Raw genomic sequence first — 19,524 nt, 5'->3', positions numbered from 1 at the left:
TGCTCAACTTGACCAAGCAGCCCCTGAAACGCTCCAGGACACGTACCAAGCACTAGAAACAAGCAACCAAACCGACCCCCCCACCCCGCCCCCTGCCCAGGGCAGTTGACACTCTCTGGCTGCTACCAAGAGGCAGTGACAGACCCCAGCAAACCATCTTGGGTCATACGATAAGGTACATTTGCCATATATTAAAATGACAAAATGTCAAGTACATCACTTTGGTGAGCATTTGATTTATTAGGAATATATTACAAGAACAGTTGAGATGCGTGCCTCCTTGAGGCGACAGGTCACGTTATTGGTTCTGCTATGATCTTCCAGAGCTCCTGCAGCAAACAGAGAAAGGACAGGATCCTCAAGTGCCCAAATAAGACCACTGCAATTTCATCAAGGAAAGTAATTAGCCAAAGAGAGTCGTCAAACGACTTGCAAACCACGGCGCCATGCAAGCTAGCACAGGACGGTCAGCTTCAGCCACTTTGTTGCTCTGGGCTGTTCCTTCTGTCTGGCTGTGGCAGGGAGCCTGGGTAAATGAGTCCTGGCATTAACCGAAGGGCCACCAGGACGCCACACAGCCACAATGGACCAGGAGAATGGCAGCCTGTCGCCACAATCTCTCCATTTCGGGAGATCTTAAGCAGCACGTACTGTGGCTCCTTAATTTTTTAAGAAGCTGAGTTGCTCGGTCATGTGATGCTACTCTAACGCTGCCAGGTGGAGAATGCACAAATACACGCCCAGGTCTTAACTGTGTCCTCGCGGCCTCACTAGCAGACACAGCCTGTTTGCTGTCTACCTGGAGGCTGAGCCGACGACAGGCAGGGAGGCTGCACAGAGGTGGCACAGCGACGAATGCCAGGTCCGCCTGACACACAGGACCACACAGATTCCACACCACCCTTGCTGGGAACACGAGCCAGGGCGTGACACCCCCTGGTGACTCCCTCATCTGCCCCTTTTCCTCCTTAGAACTAGGCCTGGGGCGCCAAAGACACAGAGATAGGGAGGCCACAGCCAAGAGGCAAAGACAAAAGAAGTTCATTCTCAATTTTTGTTCTACTATGAATCCAGCTCCTGATAATTTTAAGGAAATTTTTAAGGGTAATTTCGACTTTTAAAATTTCCCCCAAGTGCTGGATTTAAAAAGTTGCAAGAAACCTGTAGCTCATCAGAACTGCAACAATAACTCTTAATATATTCTTATAACCAAAAAAAAAAATCAAGTTTACTTCAATACATTTTCAAATATTTACTGAAAGTAATGTAAAATAAAAGTACTGTGTGTACACATACGGTAGTAACATTCATCCGGCGTCGGGCAGGTGGGGGGGGGAGGGGATGGAATGAATATTCACACCTAATAGGTGTGGCGAGCACCGTCTGGGGAATGGACATGCTTGAAGCTCTGACTTGGGTGGGACAAAGGCAATATATGCAACCTAAACATTTGTACCCCTGTAATATGCTGAAATGAAAAAAAAACAGCTGTAATAGCAAGTGAAGTGCAGGATGAGGTCCCAGCTCAGCCGTTTCCTGGCTGGGTGACACACCCTGTCTTGGCTGTTGCCGTTAATAGACGCTATTGGCGTTAACAGAAGAGACAGTGGACAAAGGGTGCCTAGCACAGTGCCTGACACACACCAGCTATCGCTGTCAGGACAATCGACCACCCAGAGGCCTGATAAGACAGGGTCCCTTGTGCTCAGTGAGAAGGGCCAGCAGTAATGACACAGGTTCAGTCCGGGAGGCCAGTATATTGCCACCGTGAGAATGTGACCATTAGCTGCCATGCCCAGGCCCTGGCATTAAGATCTGCAGCCACCAACTTCCCCTTCACTGACTTCCTTTTCCCCAAACAACCTCCTGCCCTTGGTCTTGCTTCCTCTGGAGTCTGAACTGCCCACAGGGAAAGAACGTGCTATAAAGTCGCAAGTGAAGTCTCCCCGGCAGGCCACCCCCAGACATGGTAACTGTGAAGAATGGGGTGCAGATCCCCCCACAGGTTTCACCACAGACGGTGCCAAGTGTGCAGCCCCACCCCCTGCAGGACCTGACCATCACCTCCTCTGCCCTGCGCCAGCCGCTCCGGGGCGAAGCAACCGGAGGCCCTGCCCGCGGCGCAGACCTACCAGCTGCCGGATGCGCTCGTAGATGAGGCGCTGCGGGAAGGAAGCCTCCACGGGCTCCACCACGAAGCGCAGCCTGCTGTCTGCGAGCTTCTCCAGCGCGTGCAGGCAGGAGCGGAAGTGATCATAGGCTTCGCACGTGACATCCAAGTGTCTCAGCGTGAAGTTGAGCCTGCAAACCAACCAGCCGACGCACAAACTGCTGTCATCCCTGGACACCCAACTTCCTTTCCTGTTGCCTCACTGATTTCACTTCCCGAGTGGATTTTTGCTGAGCGCCTGTCTCATGCTAACTGTCTGTGTGCAAATCCTTCCTGAATATGGGAGGCGGGGACGTTACCACTTCCATTTTACAGATGTGGAAACTGAGCCTCAGACGGCTGAAGTCACGTGCCCAAGATGACACCACTGGAAAGATAAAGAGTCCCTGCCTGAGAAGCTACAGACTGGTGCAAGAGGCAGACTCAGACTGATGCTTGAGGACGGGCCTCCACACGCTCCTGCCGTGTTCTGCCTGCAGCTGGCACAGAGCCTGGCACGCGGAGCTGCCCTGCAACCATCTGTGAGATGAATGAAAGGGAGGCGGTACAGAGGACTCAGAGCACAGAGGACGGAGGTAAAATTGCCAGGAAGTTGGGGGGTTGTGGAGGTTTCAGAGTGAGCTTTGTGAGAGTGAGCTTTTCAGAGTGAGCTTCAGGTTTCAGAGTCTTCTGCCTCTTGCACCAGTCTGTAGCTTCTCAGAAACACGTCTTCCAACCCTGACATTTGCCTTTCAACTCCTGAATCTGCAAGACGATTTAACTTGAAATTCAAGCTCTTTGCTGCTTTCTCTTTTATTTCCAAAATCTCTTATTAAAAATTTCAAACATGCAAAAGGAGTGAGAACAGTATGATGAAGCCATCACCGGCTTCAGCCCCTGTCCACCCACTCCAGTGAATTATTAAAAAGCCATTGCCAGGCATCATAGCATTTCCTCCGTAAACATGTCAGTGCGTATTTCGAATTTCGGGATGTTGAATTGCTGGGTTAAATACACTAGGTGTATTTAAAAAAATACACTCGGTTTTACGGCTTTGGCTGCATATTCCAAACTGCCTTCAGGAAAGTTGTGGACTGTGGTAGCATTAGGGGGAATGTGTGCGAAGGGCTTAGCACCGCAGCTGCCACAATGTGGATACTCAATAAACGCAGCCATCTAACATTTTTGGATGCTTGAGCGGAAAGACCTGGGAGAGGCTATCAGGTAAGGAGAAATGAGCACGAGCTCTGTGTGCAGCTGCCAGAGGGAAGACCTGGCGGGGCAGCCAGGACAGACGCCCCCTGAGAGAACGTTATAATAGAGAGGCTCTCGATGGAGAGTGTGGCCGAGCGTCAAGGCTCTGGGATGCAGCTGGCATCCATGTCCACAACTACCACTAACCAGCTGTGCCCTGGACACATCCCCGATGCCCCTCAGCCTTCCTGCCTCCTTCTGTAAAACTGGGCCAGCAGTGTCTGTCCACCGGGTTAGTACGAGGATCAAATGAGGTAATATGCGCAGAGACTAGCACAGGCCTGGCACAGGGTGGGTGCTCAATAAACGGCAGTGAGCAGTAATGGCACATGGACAAGGATGCATTCAGAAGGTGAGAGTGTGGCTGATACCCAGGGCGCCAGCGCGGCCCCCGGGAGCAGAGCTCACCTCTTCTCCACTGACAGAATGGCCGTGCAGGCATTCTTTAATCTGTGGGCGAGTCGGGAGAGAGTTTTGAACACAGCATCGGTCAAGTCGTCATCGTAAAACACTGCAGGGAGAAAAGGCACGGGGAAACATGCAAACATCAGAGAGAGCTGCTTCTCCGAGGGACCCCCGCGCAGATAGGGCAGAACGTCCTGGAAGGTGCTTCCAAAATGCAGAGAGCTCAGTGGAGGTGAAGGGAGACTGCACAGGGACTTCAAGTAATGACAAAGGACATTTATGACGAAGGAGAATTTTCTTACCTTCGGCCGCAAGCAGTATGGTGGTGTGATCGTACAAGTCAGAGATTTCCTCTTCTGACCAACTGAAGGGGACCTCAGGATCTGTGAAAGAAGAAAAGGACGTTTTGTGCGCATTTGTTTCTCTGCTGGCCACCAGCTCTTAGTGAAGGACACTTTAGGAGAAGAAAGAAAAAACGGGGTTGGGGGAAGCTTGGTGCAGTGGGCACAGCCAGGCAGCCGTACCTGCCAGCGCCCCAGCTGCAGGCTCGCCACGTCCGTGCACACGCACGGCGTAGGAGGTGCGCTTTCTGCTGGGTGCCTGCCCCGCCAGTGCAGGGAGGCTGGATTTTGGCATCGCTGCTGCCTTGGCCAGTAGCCTGCGAGCACACGATCAGCACCACTGCCCAGCGCACTCTGCCCCCATCTACTTGCTGTGTGACCCCAAGAAAGCTGCTTTACTTCTCTTGGTTTGTTTTCACATTTGTAGAAAAGGGCATAACAATACTTCCTTCATAGGATTGTTAAGAAGGTCAAAGGACCCATAGGATGCAAAGTGCACAGCAGGTGACGGGCACTCAAGGACTGACTGTCCATCAGTCTGACATCTGACAGGGAAAAGAAAAGAAGCCCTTCTGCTATGCTAGAGCAAGCCCCCAGGTCTGAAGCGGTCTGCATAAGAAATCTGAGAAACTGTCCCACCCACAGGGCTTCCTGGCACCAGTTTGCTGGGAAATGGTCTGTGGCCCTGAGTCTGACACCCTGGCACTGCCACATATCAGCTGTGTGCCCCCGGGCAGGCACTTAACTTGTGTGCCAGTCTGCACTCATAACTCAGGGACTGTCACGCCTACTACACAGTGACACTGTGAGGTCTGTAACGAAATGAATGTGAGGTGCCAGCACACAGCAGGTGCTCAGAGAATGACAGCGATGCTCATCGGCCCACAGAGGGAACTCGCCATGGGCTGTGGGATTGTGGCAACAGCTGGGACTCCGCCACTCAATCAAGGCCACAGAGCTGATGGCCTTGAGGAATTACAGAGGAACCACTGAAGCAAACCAGATATCAAAGGGAAACACACACCTGCACAAAGGTCGTCCTTCAGCCAGTCCAGTTCTTTGACCTTAACTATACCACCTGTAAAAACAAACATAAACATAACCCCCAAACTCTAACATAATTAGGAAAAAAGATACACCAAGATCCATTCATCTATCCTCCCTCTTATCTATCCATCCTTCCACCCACCCTTCCAGGCTCCCATCCATTTACCCTTCCACCTCCCACCCTTCCTTCCATCCATCCTCTACCCTCCCTTGTTGTCCCCCCCTCCCTCATTCCTGCCCATCACCCACCTTCCGTCTCCCCCTCCATTCATCCATCAATCCTCCCAGCATTTTTTAAAAAAATTTTTGTAGAGATGAGGGTCTTGCTATTGCCCAGGTTGGTCTTGAATTCCTGGACTCAAGTGATTCTCCTGCCTTGGCCAAAGTGTTGGGATGACAGGCATGAGCCACTGTGCCTAGCCCTTCTGGCATTTTCTGAATGCTGAGTGTCAGCGACTATTCCAGGCACAGGGAACATGAAGATTTAAGAGTCATGGTCCCCCTTCTTGGGGACCAACCACCCTAGGGGAGATGGGCAGGTTAACTGACGACCACAAGCCCATGTGGCCAGGATAACGTCAAGAGGATGGGCCAAACACAGGGAGGAGAGAAGGGAGCTCGTGTGTGAGACCAGGGGTGACAGCAAAGGCTGCGGCAGCAGGCCTGCTCCTTCCTTCCAGTTTCTGTTCCACTGCCTGCTGCACACGGGGCAGTCAACAAACACTGCCACGGTGGTGAACACAGACAAGGCCCACGGGGATATAGTCCAGTGGGGATGGAAAACGGCAATCGACTAGTCACACGAGCAGATGTTAAAATGTGATGGCTCAAGGTGTCACTGGAGTCTGTTTGGGGACTCAACTCTGACTTCCAATCGGGAGGTCTGGAGACCTGAGTGTGACAAGGACTTGCTGGGAGGGGAGAGCACTAGTTAGGGGGACAGCAAGAGAAAGGCGCAAGGGGAAGGGGCATCAAAGGAGGCCGGGCTGTGTGTGCAGAAGTGGCTACAGGCAGACAGGGCCAGACCCCACAGGAGAAGGGACAGTATGAGCCACCAGAAACTTCTGGAGGGCCTGAAGCCCATTGGTCTGTTCAGAGGAAGAAGGGTTGGACAGGTGGCCTGTCAGGACATGGCTGCCATCGTCCATTGTGTCCACTCATCCCTGCTAGCTGTGCAGGGACCGAAGATCAGGTAGGTGGGGTGGGGGGATATCCGCCTGTGACATAAGTCCTTGGCTCGCTGGACGGAGGCTGGACATCAGGACTGTTAGGAGAGGAGGCGGGAGAATAGGCAGGGGCCAGGCTAGGGAGGCTTGGGAATTTGAGGAAGGGTCCCAACTTCATCCCATAGGTGATGGAGGCCCTGGAAGGTTTTCAGTAGGGGTGGGGGGTCAGGCTTGCATCTTAGAAGGTCACCCTGGATGCTGCATGAGGACAGCTTGGACTGGCCAAACAAGGAGCAGGGGAGACCAGCTGGGGCGGCTGCCAACATGCAGGGGAGAGGAGCTGAAGTATGACATGGCGGCGGGTGTGGGAAGGACGTGATCCTAGGACGGAGTTGCTACGCTCCCTCTGTTCACCTGGTGCAAAGGGAAGCAGGTGGAACCTGCCTTCCAGTGTCACAGTCTTGATGTCTGTCCCACCTGCCAAACAGAAGACCTGCTGGGCCTCACCTGCAGTGGCAGCCAGGTGGCTGTTGAGGGCAATGTTCCGCTGGCACATGGCCAAGAGATCTGCACCGACATCTGGAACGACAGAAGGGCAGGCCATAAAGCGCCGGTCGTTACTACGCTCTCATCTCCACGTTTTTGCCGAGAGAGAACTGTTATCAAGGGCACAACTGCAGAAATCAACTGCAAAATGTTTCTCCTGTGTGTCTTCCTGACAAAATTAAATATGTTCACCTTAAGGCTCCTTTCATTGATTTTTGCCCTAAATAAGAGATTCTCATCCTGGTGAGGAGAGACTCAGTGCTCCAGAGGCGAGGGGTGAGCACTCTCAACATTTTCTGAGTATGTGAAACATTCCACAGTTCACCCTTTCATGTTTACAGCAACCCTAGGAGCTGGTATCGAGGCCAGAAGCCTGGGCAATGAAGCAAGACCCTGTCTCCTGCTAAAAAAAAAAAAGTTAGCTAGGAATGGTGGCACATGCCTGCAGTCCCAGCTACGTGGGAGGCCAAGGCGGGAGGAGTATCTGACCATAGAAATTTGGGGTTACAGTGAGCTATGATCAGGCCATGGCACTCTAGCATGGGTAACAAGAGAACTTGTCTCAAAAAAAAATAAAAAGGACAAAGTATGTGAACACCATGTTCACAGAAAAAGACATGAAAAGGACACATAAATAGACTTTCATTGTACTAAGGGACTCAATCTCAGGCATAAAAGAAAAGCAAACTAAAGGTACCAACTGGGAAGTGTGCTAAAATTTAGATATTCAACATCCTTTCTCCCCTCAGCAAGGTCTGAGTTGGGGGTTTGGGATGGGCCCTAAAATATTTATTATTCACCATGTCCTACCAGGTGACTGATGCAGGTCCAAGGACCCTTTTTTTTTTTTTTTCTGAAATGGAGTCTTGTTCTGTTGCCCAGGTTGGAGTGGTACAGTGGAGTCATCATAGCTCACTACAGTCCCAAACTCCTGGGCTCAAGTGATCCTCCTGCCTCAGTCTCCCAAGTAGCTGGGACTACAGGCATGCACCACCATGCCCAGCTAATTTTTCTATTTTTAGTACACATGGGATCTTGCTCTTGCTCAGGCTGGTCTCAAACTTCTGGCCTCAAGCAATCCTCCTGCCTTGGCCTCCCAGAGAGCTAGGATTACAGGCGTGAGCCACCATGCCCAGCCAATAAACTTGTTTTCAAGCCTTCTAAAAGGACATATTTCGCATGGTTTTCTAAGATGTGTGCTCTTTCTCAGGGGTGTAAGTAGAGGGGCCAGACACCTACTGCAAGACCTGCAGGTGATGCTGTGGCCACTGACTCGGTGTTGCTGGCTTATTCTGATATTGAGAAAAAAATCAAAGGGTGGAGAAAACCAGACCAGGATAGCAAAATTAATAGCAGCCAATGTTCAATTCCCAGTGTCTCTTCTTCTTTTACAGTTGATACATGCCTAGATCACTACCTCCCCTCAGCCTGAGATGTTGCGTAGTTACCTGTACAATAAACGGTCCGCGCCATGGTGGCTGCGATGATGCTAACAAGCCCTGTGCCCGCCCCAAGCTCCAGCACGGTGCACCCTTGGAAGAGGTCCTGCCGGAAAAGGATATAGTCTGCCAGGAGCAGGGCGCCCCGCCACACCTGGAAGGCAGACAAAGAAGGACAGGCAACGTGAGGCTCTGCAGACAGCCTTTGGGGCCACGGGAAGTGGACGGGGCCTACCCACCTGCTTGCCAACATCCTCCAGGGGGGTGGCCATGGTGTGCTCTGGACAGGATGGAAACCAGAAGAGAAATGCCCACTGTGAAAATGGGATGGACAGAAAGCCACAAGACAGGGGTGCAAGGCAACCTGCCAACATGGCGGATGGTGTTGGAGGTTGGAGTTAGGCATTCGAGAGAGAAGCAGAAACACAGGCTGTGCTACCAGTTGGGAGAGGGTGTGTGAGCATCACTCAGAGACCAGGAGCCGTGGCTCACTCTCTTACAGGTAACTGGGTAGCTATGCACACAGCCCGAAGACTAGGGTCTCAAGAGTCTTGATTTAACCTCACTAAACACACAGGTATCACTCAACATATTTTTATGGTTAATAACTGCAAACTTTTTTTACCAAAGTTAAAGAGTAGCATGATAAATAATTACAGTAAGTATTCTCAAGCACAAAACATATTAGGATAGAATTCTGGTAGTTAGGAGGGGGAAGAAAATGGAAACATGAAATCAAAGAGAAAAAGGAATGACATGAAACACTTTTGCTACTAAATAAGAACTCGCTCTAGTATTTTTGAGTGAGTTGGTAATGGTCATCAAATCAACATACACAAACATGCATGGTAGGGTAGCTTTGTATGCTTGTTGGACTTGCACGAATCAAACCAAGCGCCCACGGAGAAAGGAATGGGGGGGGACGAGGGTGGAGAATAGCAGGGCTGTAAGTTGGTGGGTCATGGTCCCCTCCATGTGGTCAGCCCAAGGAGGAGGGCCAGGCAGTCTGCACATCCCTGGTTTCTTTTCGGTTCCCATGAGCTCTCATAGAGCGAGCATTTCATTGTGTCAAGGGCACTGCTGTGCTTAAAGATGTATAAGGGTCCAGAAAGAACATAAGTCAGCCACTGTGACTGTCCCAAAGCCAGGAGAAACTGGCCGTGTGGGGTGCTCCTAGGGACCTGGGCCACTGCTCTCTGAAGGCTTTTCCTGGGCAAACTTGACTGAAGACTTCTGCCCTATGTGCAGACTTAGAATCTGAGCCCCGAATAAGTGACTAATGCATTGCCCGCCAGCATCTTGGCTGGACTGGATACTGTGGTTTGGGAGGCTCTTTTAATAAAACACGCTCCTTTCGGGACTTCACATTGCTATGGCCTAAAATGCAGTCACCTGGTTTGAAGCTGGAACAGAAATGCATCCACCGACCTGCCTGACACCCAGCTCCTTCACTGGACAGACCTTTTCCCTGACCAGGCCTGGGGATGGGCACAGTTGACATTCTACTTGGTCCACATCATCCCCATCTTACAGATGAAGACACTGAGGCTCAGCATCACTACATGTAAAAGGTGATGGGAAAAACACAGCTTCTCTGTGCCAGGCCCCATGCTAGATGCTTCCTCACTGACTCCTCAAAACCACCCAATGACATGGGTTCAAGTGTTATCTTATAGAGGGGGAGAATGAGGCTGGGAGAGGTGCGGCAGGCTGCCCAGGTCACGCAGAGAGTAAGTGGCAGATGTGGGGTTCCAAGTCAGGTCATCTGCTGTTTGCTGGTTTTCCAGGGAAGGGAGATGTCCCTCTTGAGGTGGGGTAGAACCCGAAAGGATGCTCAGGGACACGACTGGAAAAGCTTGGGGCAGAGGCTCCCAGGGCCCCCTTCCTACCTTCCATCCTCTCCCTCCAGTTGGTTCGGCAAAGCCTCCTCCTGGCCCTCTGCCCCCTGCCCTAGCTGCCCTAAGTGTTCCTGCTGCCAGGGGCACCGTCCCCTTGAGATCTCGGTCCTACGTGGTTGGGCCTGAGGTCCCGAGGGGCTTCATGGATGTGAGTTTTTCCTCCCTAGCTGTACTCAAGGGGTAGCCAGCTTCCCTCGAGAGAGAATGAGGACTGTGAGGTCAGACAGGCTGTGTAAGAACCAGGCTTTGTCACTTTCTAGTAGGGTGACTTCAGTCACTCAATTTCTTGGGGACAGAGCCGGTTTCCTCTTTCACAAAATGCAGAAGTACCCTTATCACCTCATTTGCGGGGTCATACTGGGGTTCAGCCAGACAGTGCTTCCCAAAGAGCCAGACTCAGAAACATCTGCAAACCACGGATCCAGGCAAAGCTCGCAGCCCTTGTACAGTTAGTGGTCCCCGAAGCCCACAGAGAGGGAATGACCAGCCCAAGGTCACAGTCAGGAAAAAAAAAATCTCATTCATGAAAATGTGTCAAGAAATCTTTCTAAAGCCAAATGGAAATAAAAAAGGATTTAAAAGTCAAGTCCTTTGGGAGCCTGATAAAAAACTGACTTAGATGTGATTTTTGCTGACACTGCTGACATCAGGGCCTGATGACAAGGGAGAGAATGGGACGCTCGGGGAGAGATGAGACACAGGAGTGGGTGCTATACAGCTCCCTGGGGCCAGACTCGGAAAGGCCGGGAGCAATTTCCCCACAAAGCTTGGTCAACACACAGGCTAGGAAGCCGAGTGTGGCTGACCCTGAGGGGACTCTTTTTTCTTGTGTTTAACGATATTCTTGAGTCTGGCGTGCAGAGATTCCGAGAGGTGCACCCTCCCCTTCCCCTGTCTCAGGGGCTTGAATGGGCGAACATTCTTCTTCACAATGAAACATCAGAATGGTCACAACGAATGCCCTGCACGTCTGCCCTGGAAGGAGGGAGGCTCTGCTGGCAGACTGCCGGGGGTTAAGCCCAGCTGACCTGGTGGCCTCCCCATCCAGGGTGGAGGGGGCTCCTGCCCCGGTGGGAAGTCACGGCTTCCATTTAAACAATTCCAGTGGCATCATAAGAACATAAAAGACCAGCCTGAGGAACTCTACCCAGGAGAAACGCTAGGGTTCGCAATGAGATGAGACAGTTTTAGAGTCTGATCTGTACACTGCCCCCATTAGAGTCCACAATTATTTATCTCACCCCATTTGTTAACTGAGTCTCTAGACCTGCAGGGACCCCAATTCTCTTCCTCCACCTATCTCCCTTCTCCCCACTTGGGGAGTTAAGCCGATGGCGGCTCACATTTACTGAACACCCAAGCTTCATATGTGTCATATCTCTCCATTCCTTAAAACCAGACCAGGTTATATCCATTTTACAGATGAGGAAACTGAGCTCATGAGGAAACTGCATGTCACCCCTGCTGGAACGGTCTAGAACAGGGCCTGCCTGGTACCACTGTGCAGGTGCTCAGTGATTGCTTGTAGACTGGATGAAGGGACAGACATCAGAGCTATTGTTTTGTCTGTTTTTGAGTGTGACCCACTGACGCTGTTCCCTGTCCCAGGCCAGTGCTGGGAGAGCCTTTCCACAAGACCTCAGGCAGCATGAGGGACCCTGGACTTAATGTACAGACTCAAATCAGAGCTCCTTTCCCCCAGATGAGCAGCGCTGGGGGTGGCAAGAGTGCCGGCTGTGGAGACTGATCACGTGGATTCAAAACCCTCCTCACCACCACCAAGCTGCCTGACGCTGGGCTCGCCAATTCCTGATCTGTGCACCCCCCACCCCAGGGGGCTGTGAGACCAGGGGAGAGGGTACTGGCAAAGATACCCACAACACAGCAGGGACTCGGCCATCGCTGCCCCACTCCTGCCCTGGCTCCCTAGTGCTCCTGCTATTTCCAGAGTGCTGGGTCTTTAGATTTGAAAGCGTGGAGCCACCAAACCCCTCTGCTCTGGCCCCCATGCGTGGGTAGCAGACACTACCCAGTCGAAACCTCTTTCCTGCCCTCTTTTCCTGCCATTTCATCACCTCCCCTACCTGGCTTCTAGCTCCCAGCTGGGACTGTCCCACACCTGCTTAATCCTGGATCTACGTCCCTCTCCATCTGCCACACCCCAGCTCCAGAGCCTCCAGGGCTCCCCGTTGCCAGCCGAGCCCTGCCATGGCTTCTGCAAACTGTACCTTGCCCTGCGCTGCCCCTCCTGCCCCGGCATGCTGAGTTAGAGCACAGCATGCTTGTGGGGGGCAGCAGCGGCAGGGCTTCCCGGAGGAGGCGTGGCTGAACTGGGACCTGCACAGCCGGGAGGAACGTGCTGAGAGCAGAGGCTGGGGCAGGAAGGAGTCACAGCACAGCAGAGGCCCACAGGCAAGGAAGCGCACAGGAGGGTGCAAGGCTGGTGGCAACGTGAGTTGAGCAGACGACAGCTGTGGTTCTGGAGAGCCCTCCCTGCTGCGGCAGCACAGGTTCTGACCACCTCTGCTGCCCGCCCCGTCCTGGCCAGGCCTGAACACGGAGCCAACACTCAGACCGCATGTGCCCTCCTCGATGCTGTGGAGCTGCCTTGGTGGCAGGTGGGCCAGACCTTCATTTACCTATTTTGATGATACCGTGGGGGCTGTCTTCGCGTGTGTCTCCCATGTCGTCCTCTTCTTCCTGTGCTAGAATCATGGGATGTACCTTGTCTCTCGCAGGCCCCGCTGGGTGGAGATCAGAGGTGGCCCGAGGTCTTCTCACTACGTCCAAATCCCCGTCCTCGTCCAGCTGAGCTCCCGCCCCTTCCTTGCTGGCGGTGTCAGCCCCGGCCTGGGCAGAGAAACCCTCATGCCTGTGGCCACCTCCCGGAGGGGACCCTGTGCTGCCTGTCCCCGCAGGAGGAGGCTTCTCTGTGTGAGCATCTTGGTGATCACCACCCTCGGCCCCCGAGTCTGTCCAAGAGTCTCGGCTCCACAGAAGCTTGAACTGGGACAGGAAAACTGAAAGGCAAGACAGGACATACAGTGAGAAGAATTTCAAGGTGTCTTCTTTTTCTCTGAGAAAATTCGATTACCACCTGCAAAGATTTTTAAAGGCCAGGTAGAAATACACTACCACCACCAGACAGGCCCATTTGATTCAGCTGTGACCACACTGGGCAGCTGAAGCCACCAAGGTAACAACCACCACCATCGCCATGAATAGCCACCATTTTATGAGAACCTACAATGCAGGCACTTGGCCCACGTCATCTCGTTTAACCCTCATGAGCGCCATGAAGACAGTATTATCAGCTTCATCCTGCAGACACGGAAGCTGAGGCTTAGAGAGGTTAAGTGAGCTGACCAAGGCCACGTAGCTTTGTATGTGGATGAGGCCGAGGGAGGATTCAAACCGTTTGCTCAACGCTTAAGCTGACACCCTTCTGCCTCTTAAGGTCTGGAGGACAGAACAAGGATGTGAAGTATCCCTCACCATCTGGTGACCAGAAAGTCACTGTGCCAGGAGAGGTGGTCAGGGGCACCTCTGACCATCAAGCTCCACAGTAGGCTTGAACCATCTACCAGGTGTCTGGCCCTGGGCAAGTCACCTATCTGCTCTGAGCCTCGGTTTCTCCATTTGCATTACGAGGATAATAGCATCCACTCTTCAGTTATTTCAGGCTATGATGGGATAACAAATGTATAAAGCACCTAGCTCAGAGTAGGTACTCGACACCTGTTCTAATCCTTTCTCTTCCCTTCATCCTTACATTCCATGAGGTGGGGCTCACTGTTCTCCACCTTCTCCAAGGAAAACATAACTGTGACGCCACAGGCAGGGCCGCAACAGGAAGACCCTGTCTAGAGCTCTTCCTCTAGGCCTTTGCGTAGGCTGTTCCCTCTGCCTACTGTGCTTTTCCTTGGCTTCTGTCTGGGTAGATCCCTCTCAGCCTTTAGGACTGAGCTCAGGCATCCTCTCCAAGGCTGGGGTCAATGCCTCTCTTTTAGGTGCCCACAGCATCCTGGGTTTATGCCAGTTTTTGGAGCACTTCACTCCTCCACCCATCCACCCATCTATCCATCCATCTAACAAACACCACTGAACGTGGACTCTGTGCTGAGTACCGTGCTAGGTGCTGGGGACACAAAGTAGAATTCGACATCTTAGGGGCTTGCATTTTAGGGGGGTAGAGGGGGAACAAACATTACACAAGCAAGATAATTAGGGACCATGTACTAATTGCCATGAATACAGTAAAACTGTATTCTGTGCGCCAGACGTGGCAACCATATAATGCAGGGGTCAGCAAACTGCTTCTACAACAGGTTAGTGAGTAAATATTTTAAGCTTTGTGGGCCACCTGAGCTCTGTTGCAACTCCTCAACTCTGCCATTATAGCACTGAAGCAGCCATAAGAACATGTAAATGAACAGGCATAGGCCACGTCTTAATAAAATTTTATTTACAAAACAAGCTGCAGGTCAGATTTACCCCACAGCCTACAGTTTATAGACTCTTGGTAAAATGTATCATCCCAATTAGGATGGAAGGGAAACTGGAAGCATTAATCATCACACCAGGATGACGAGCTAATACAGGGTAATAGGAATCAGGAGGGTGGTCAGGCAGGGCTTGTCTGAGATGACACTTGGGGAACTGGGGCTGGGAGGGAAGAAAGCAAGTGCAGTGACTGAGGGACAGGGAGGAGGTGACAGTGGCCACAGACCAGTGAGGGAGGGTGATGTAAGGGGAGACACCCAGGCAGAGGCTGTGTCAGGCTGGGTCCTGCAGGCCAACGTGGGAAATCTGGATGTTATTCTGAGAGCAAGGGGAAGTAATGGGAGGTCCCCAGTAGGGAGTGCTGTGATTTGACGTGCATTTCCAAAAGATCTCCTTGGCTGCTGCGGAGAGTGTGGAGCAGGGAGTCCCAGGAGGAGAAGACACAAGTAGGCAGGCAATCGGAGGTGGCCAGACAGGGGAAGGGGATGCAGAACAGTGGACAGCTGGAGCCCCAGCGCTGTCTGCCCACACGCTGGTCCCTGGGCTTGCTGAGGACAGAGCTTGGCTCCACCAACTGTGTGTTCCCAGGATCAGGTCCTATCCCTGGCACACAGTAGGTGCTCAGCAAGGCACAGGAGTTTGCTCAATGAAAGGAGGGCACTTAAGAAGTGGTGTGAGGATAACAATGAAACAAGACAATCTTCCCAATATTTTCCCCAAAGAGATCAGTATGAGAAAGCAGAAAGCAAAATGGGATCCGCTGGGCACCCGTGCCCAGGACCTTACCGGGTTGTCCCACGCTGTTCAGCCGCACCATGAGGTGTCTGTGGTTCGGGGTATAGAGGTGGACGTCTGACAGCACAGTGTCACTTCTAAAGGTGACCTCATCCATGGCTGGGGTGGGAGCCAACTGCATCATGGCCCAGGCTCCACGTTAATCCTGGGACAGGAGCACCTGAGAGGTGAGAACAGGTCCTCAGCATGGCAGGTCCCACAGGGGAACAGTGTAGGTGTATCCAGCAAGGTGGCCAACAGCTTGCATCTCCCAGGGAGATACTGCTTCCCTTTGCAATTCCTTTTAAATTTTTTCTAAGTAGAAAGTCTTAGAGACTTGACCAGGAAAAAGAATCCAGCTAGAATTTAAATGTGTTATTTTGTTTATAATATATTCATTTTCACAGTAATCTTTTATTTATGGCGGAGGATCTGAATTCTCACTTATAGTGATAAAGTTTCCTTTATTTTTTCCAACTTTATTATGAAAAATTTCAAATGGATAAAGTTAGGGGAATATAATAAACACCCATATACTCACTGCTTAGATTCAACGATTATCAACATTTTGCCTTATGTGCTTGCCCTATCTATTTTCTCATTTTCTTATTCTAGGAGCTGATATTACCTACCCACATATCATTTGTTTGAAAGCTTTCCTATTAATTTTTTTAAAAAAAGTAAATGGACTTAAATGAAAAGCAATGAAGAGAATCACTATACAGGTGATATATAGATATGGAAAAATTATGGGGAAACAGCAAACACTAGTTTGGAAAACCATGCCTGAGGCACAGTGGTCAAAAACAGGAAGGATCTTTCTCCTACCAAATGTACTACCTCATCAGAAAGCATCAAACAGCAGCAGTTTGATGGGTTTTGAGACTGGGCAGAACAGAGGGGAACTCTGGTCTCCTACCTCCTAGCTACGTGACCTCAGGAAAATCACATCTCTCTGGACTTGCTTATTTAGCTAGTCTCACCTTGCAGTGTCTCTGGGGGTAAAGTGCTCAGCAGAGTCCTTGGCCCATAGCAGTGCTTATAAAATACCAGCACCTTCCTTGTCCTGGGTTGGTTTCAGGTGTTGACCCAAACCTGCCCATAACCTGACTGCCTACAAGAACTGCTTCTACCTGGGTAGGTATGCGCACTAGCTGAGTCCCCTAGACACGTCACGAAACCCCTCAGGGCCTCCATTTCTTCAACTGGAAAACAGGACCCAGGCGTCCTCATGATCTGAGTATACAAGTGGAGTGCCTATGTTTAAGTGCTTGCCACAAGGCAGCAAAAGTTGTCCCAACATAAACATTTTTAGGAAAAAGACAATTCCTTCTAAGTCTCCACGCTGGCTTTCCTACTTGACACTATAAGCCAGCAAAGGGCAAGTGGGTTGTGAGGAAAAGCTGTGAATCTGACACATCAATGCAGGACTTCCTGCTGTCAGTGAAGTGAGGGAGAAATGCTCCACCCTTAGGCAAAAGCTCTCAACCAACAAGGACTGGAAATATCACGCTGGATCTAGGAAGAGGAAATACAGCTTACACCTACCACAGGAATCATTTCAAAGGCAGAATTGGCTCTACCAGGACTAAGAGATGTCCTGGGGAAAAATAGAGGATTCCCACATAAAGCTTTTGGGAGAAAAATAAATAAAAAGATTCTCTCTGATATTGCCATGAAAGTCAAAAGTGCACCAAAGGATGCCATTTTTTGCTATAGGGCAATTTTGTTGGAGAAAGTACATTCCAGAAAAATGTTCTTTGCTCTTTCCAAAAACCAGCATAATATTACATCCTTAAATATAGACAAAAACTCTTTCCAATTTTTAATTTGTATTTGAATTTTCAATTTAAAATTCAAACTACCTAGCCTTCCCAGGAAATGTACTCTGCATTCTAAGTTCTAGGTGAAGAAGGTTCCCTCTACAGGGCTTTCCCCAGAAACAGCTCTCTGGGAATAAAGAGGGCCTGTGTGAGTAGTAAACGAGATAATGATCAATTGCAGGGCTCAGGACATAGTAAATGTTCAATAAACAAAGACAGTATTATCACTATAGCAATATAACAATTATTATTAAAGGAAATGCTGGGAAGACAGAAAAAGGCAATGGTCAGTTTCTCTAGTTCAAAAAACCTGACTAAGAGTCTGTATGGGAGTGCTGAGGCTAGATGGGCTTTGGGCTTCTCTCCTCACTGGGCAGAGCTGAGAAAGGAGACCCAGGTTGCGGATGGAACTGTCAACTAAAGAAAAACTAAGCTTTTAAAGAATTAAAGTTAGTTTTATTCAGAGTCTTACTGAGGATTGCAACCCAGGAGTCTTTCAGAGAGTTAAGACTGCTCCAAAGTAGTGTTTCAACCCACAGCTTAATTATTAGGTGGTGGAGGTTCTACATGTGCTCAGGAGTTACTTTAGAACAAATTCTAATCAAAGTGTGTGTGCAAAAGTATGTCTGGTTATAGATTACAAAGGCATCATCATTAATCTGGTCAGAAGTTATCTTATGCACAGGGAGAGGCAAGGGCTAGGATCAGTGAGCGTATCTTTTTTTAAAAAGTTAGTGATTCAAGCAAGAGAGGCAGGAACCTGTGCTCTAACCTGCTCATCTTCTTCAGGGCATTCTTCCACGGGGATGCCCTTCGTGAAATTTTGCTGGCAAGCAGAATGAGCAAACCTAGTTTCCTACCTTCACTATCTTATCTCACAAAACCCACCCTGCCCGCCCCCTCGGGCTGGTAATTGGTTCATCCCTGAAGTAGGAGATGACAGGTGTTTTTGGCTCCTCTCACAGGGCTGTGGGGGCCACACTCAGACACTGTTCACCTTCCGCTTCTATAGGTCCCCAGTTAAGTTGTCCCAAAACACAGTTTGCTAGGACCAGGAGGTAGAAATAACTTCCCTCCTCCCGGTCTTTCTTTCCACTAGGTGCCATTCACTCGATAATCAGGATTTGGGCACGATTCCGTGACGGTTTACTGTCAGGCGCTGGATAACGGAGAGCAGGGTGTTTAGACTGGGAAGGTGTGGGAACTAAGGCCCGCGGCGGGGGTGTGGATCGACTCGGCCTGGCTACAGCTTGCAGAGTTGGAGTCGGCGGCTCCGGGAGGCGCCTCCTTCTGCCCCGCCGCCTTCACGACCCCGCTCTTGTTAACCATTGTCCTCTCAAAACACAGACACAGTTAGGGCATCAATTCCCTTCCTAAACTGGAACCGAGGGAGGCTGCCTGGGCGCGGGATGGAAACCCAGGTGACCATGTGGACGTCATTCTCCAACACCCGTGCTTAAAAGGGGAAACTGAGGCTAAGAGTTGGGTCAGGCCTTAGAGATTTGGCCTTCAGGTCCGGGGGAGCCCGGATTTCAAAGCCAGGCACAGTGCCAGGAGGCTCCCTGCACCCTACCCCGTCGGGCCGCCTCTCCCAGGAACTTACCCGCTGCGGGGCCCAGCCTAGAGTCTCACCGGACCCCATCACAGCGGGACTCAGGCGGCCGCCATAACAGACGGTCTGCGCAGGCGCGGCCCCGCCCCTGCGCGCGTCGGTCCAGGCACCCCTCCCGTGACCACGCCCACCCGCCCGAAGCGCGCATGCGTGCGAGAGAGCCGTCTACGGCCGCTTTCTCGGCCTGAGGAGACCGCGGATCTGTCACCTGTCGCGGTTTGGTGACGCGACCGACCTCGGTGGGGATGGCTCTGCACCTGGGTGGCCGAAAACTCACTCCTTAAAGGACTTAAATAACTCGCCCAAAGCACCCACATACTAAGTGGTGAGGCCTGAGATTGGAGCGGGATGCCGGGACCTGACTGTGCGGTTCCCCGCGTGCTGGCTGCTGCGTTTGTCACTGTCGTTGTCGCCATTCCTTCGTCCGCTCGCAAGCTTCCAGCGCCAGGTGTGGGGCAGAGTTGCAAATGCGGGAAGCGACGTTTGCTCATCCTGCACGACGGCCGGAATTGCACAGAGGCCCTGCCTCTGAAGAACGCCCTGAAGACGACTAGTGAGCTCGAGCAC

General features: G+C 51.3%; 2 protein-coding genes across 2 annotated transcripts in view; both read right to left on the bottom strand.

The window, feature by feature from the left end:
* ABAT (4-aminobutyrate aminotransferase) overlaps positions 1-2,206 on the bottom strand; it is a 97,907-nt gene extending 95,701 nt beyond the window's left edge. The window contains exon 1 of the mRNA XM_075995091.1: positions 2,133-2,206. The gene's annotated coding sequence lies outside the window, so the exon portion shown is untranslated. The remainder of the gene's footprint in view (positions 1-2,132) is intronic.
* Positions 221-19,034, bottom strand: METTL22 (methyltransferase 22, Kin17 lysine). The gene is made up of 11 exons (XM_012785294.2): positions 18,949-19,034; positions 15,535-15,703; positions 12,885-13,265; positions 8,587-8,627; positions 8,357-8,501; positions 6,870-6,941; positions 5,174-5,227; positions 4,111-4,191; positions 3,812-3,914; positions 2,133-2,301; positions 221-329 (listed from the first exon to the last, which is right to left on the bottom strand). Exons 2-11 carry the CDS (start codon positions 15,665-15,667, stop codon positions 294-296), a joined length of 1,215 nt encoding a protein of 404 aa, XP_012640748.2. The 5' UTR covers positions 15,668-15,703; positions 18,949-19,034; the 3' UTR covers positions 221-293.
* Between the last annotated feature and the right edge of the window lie 490 nt (positions 19,035-19,524).

Source organism: Microcebus murinus, chromosome 19 (assembly GCF_040939455.1).
Source record: "Microcebus murinus isolate Inina chromosome 19, M.murinus_Inina_mat1.0, whole genome shotgun sequence".
In the NCBI taxonomy this organism is placed as follows: domain Eukaryota; kingdom Metazoa; phylum Chordata; class Mammalia; order Primates; family Cheirogaleidae; genus Microcebus; species Microcebus murinus.
Note: the sequence above shows the minus strand (reverse complement) of the source record. Positions and strands in the feature narration are given on the sequence as shown.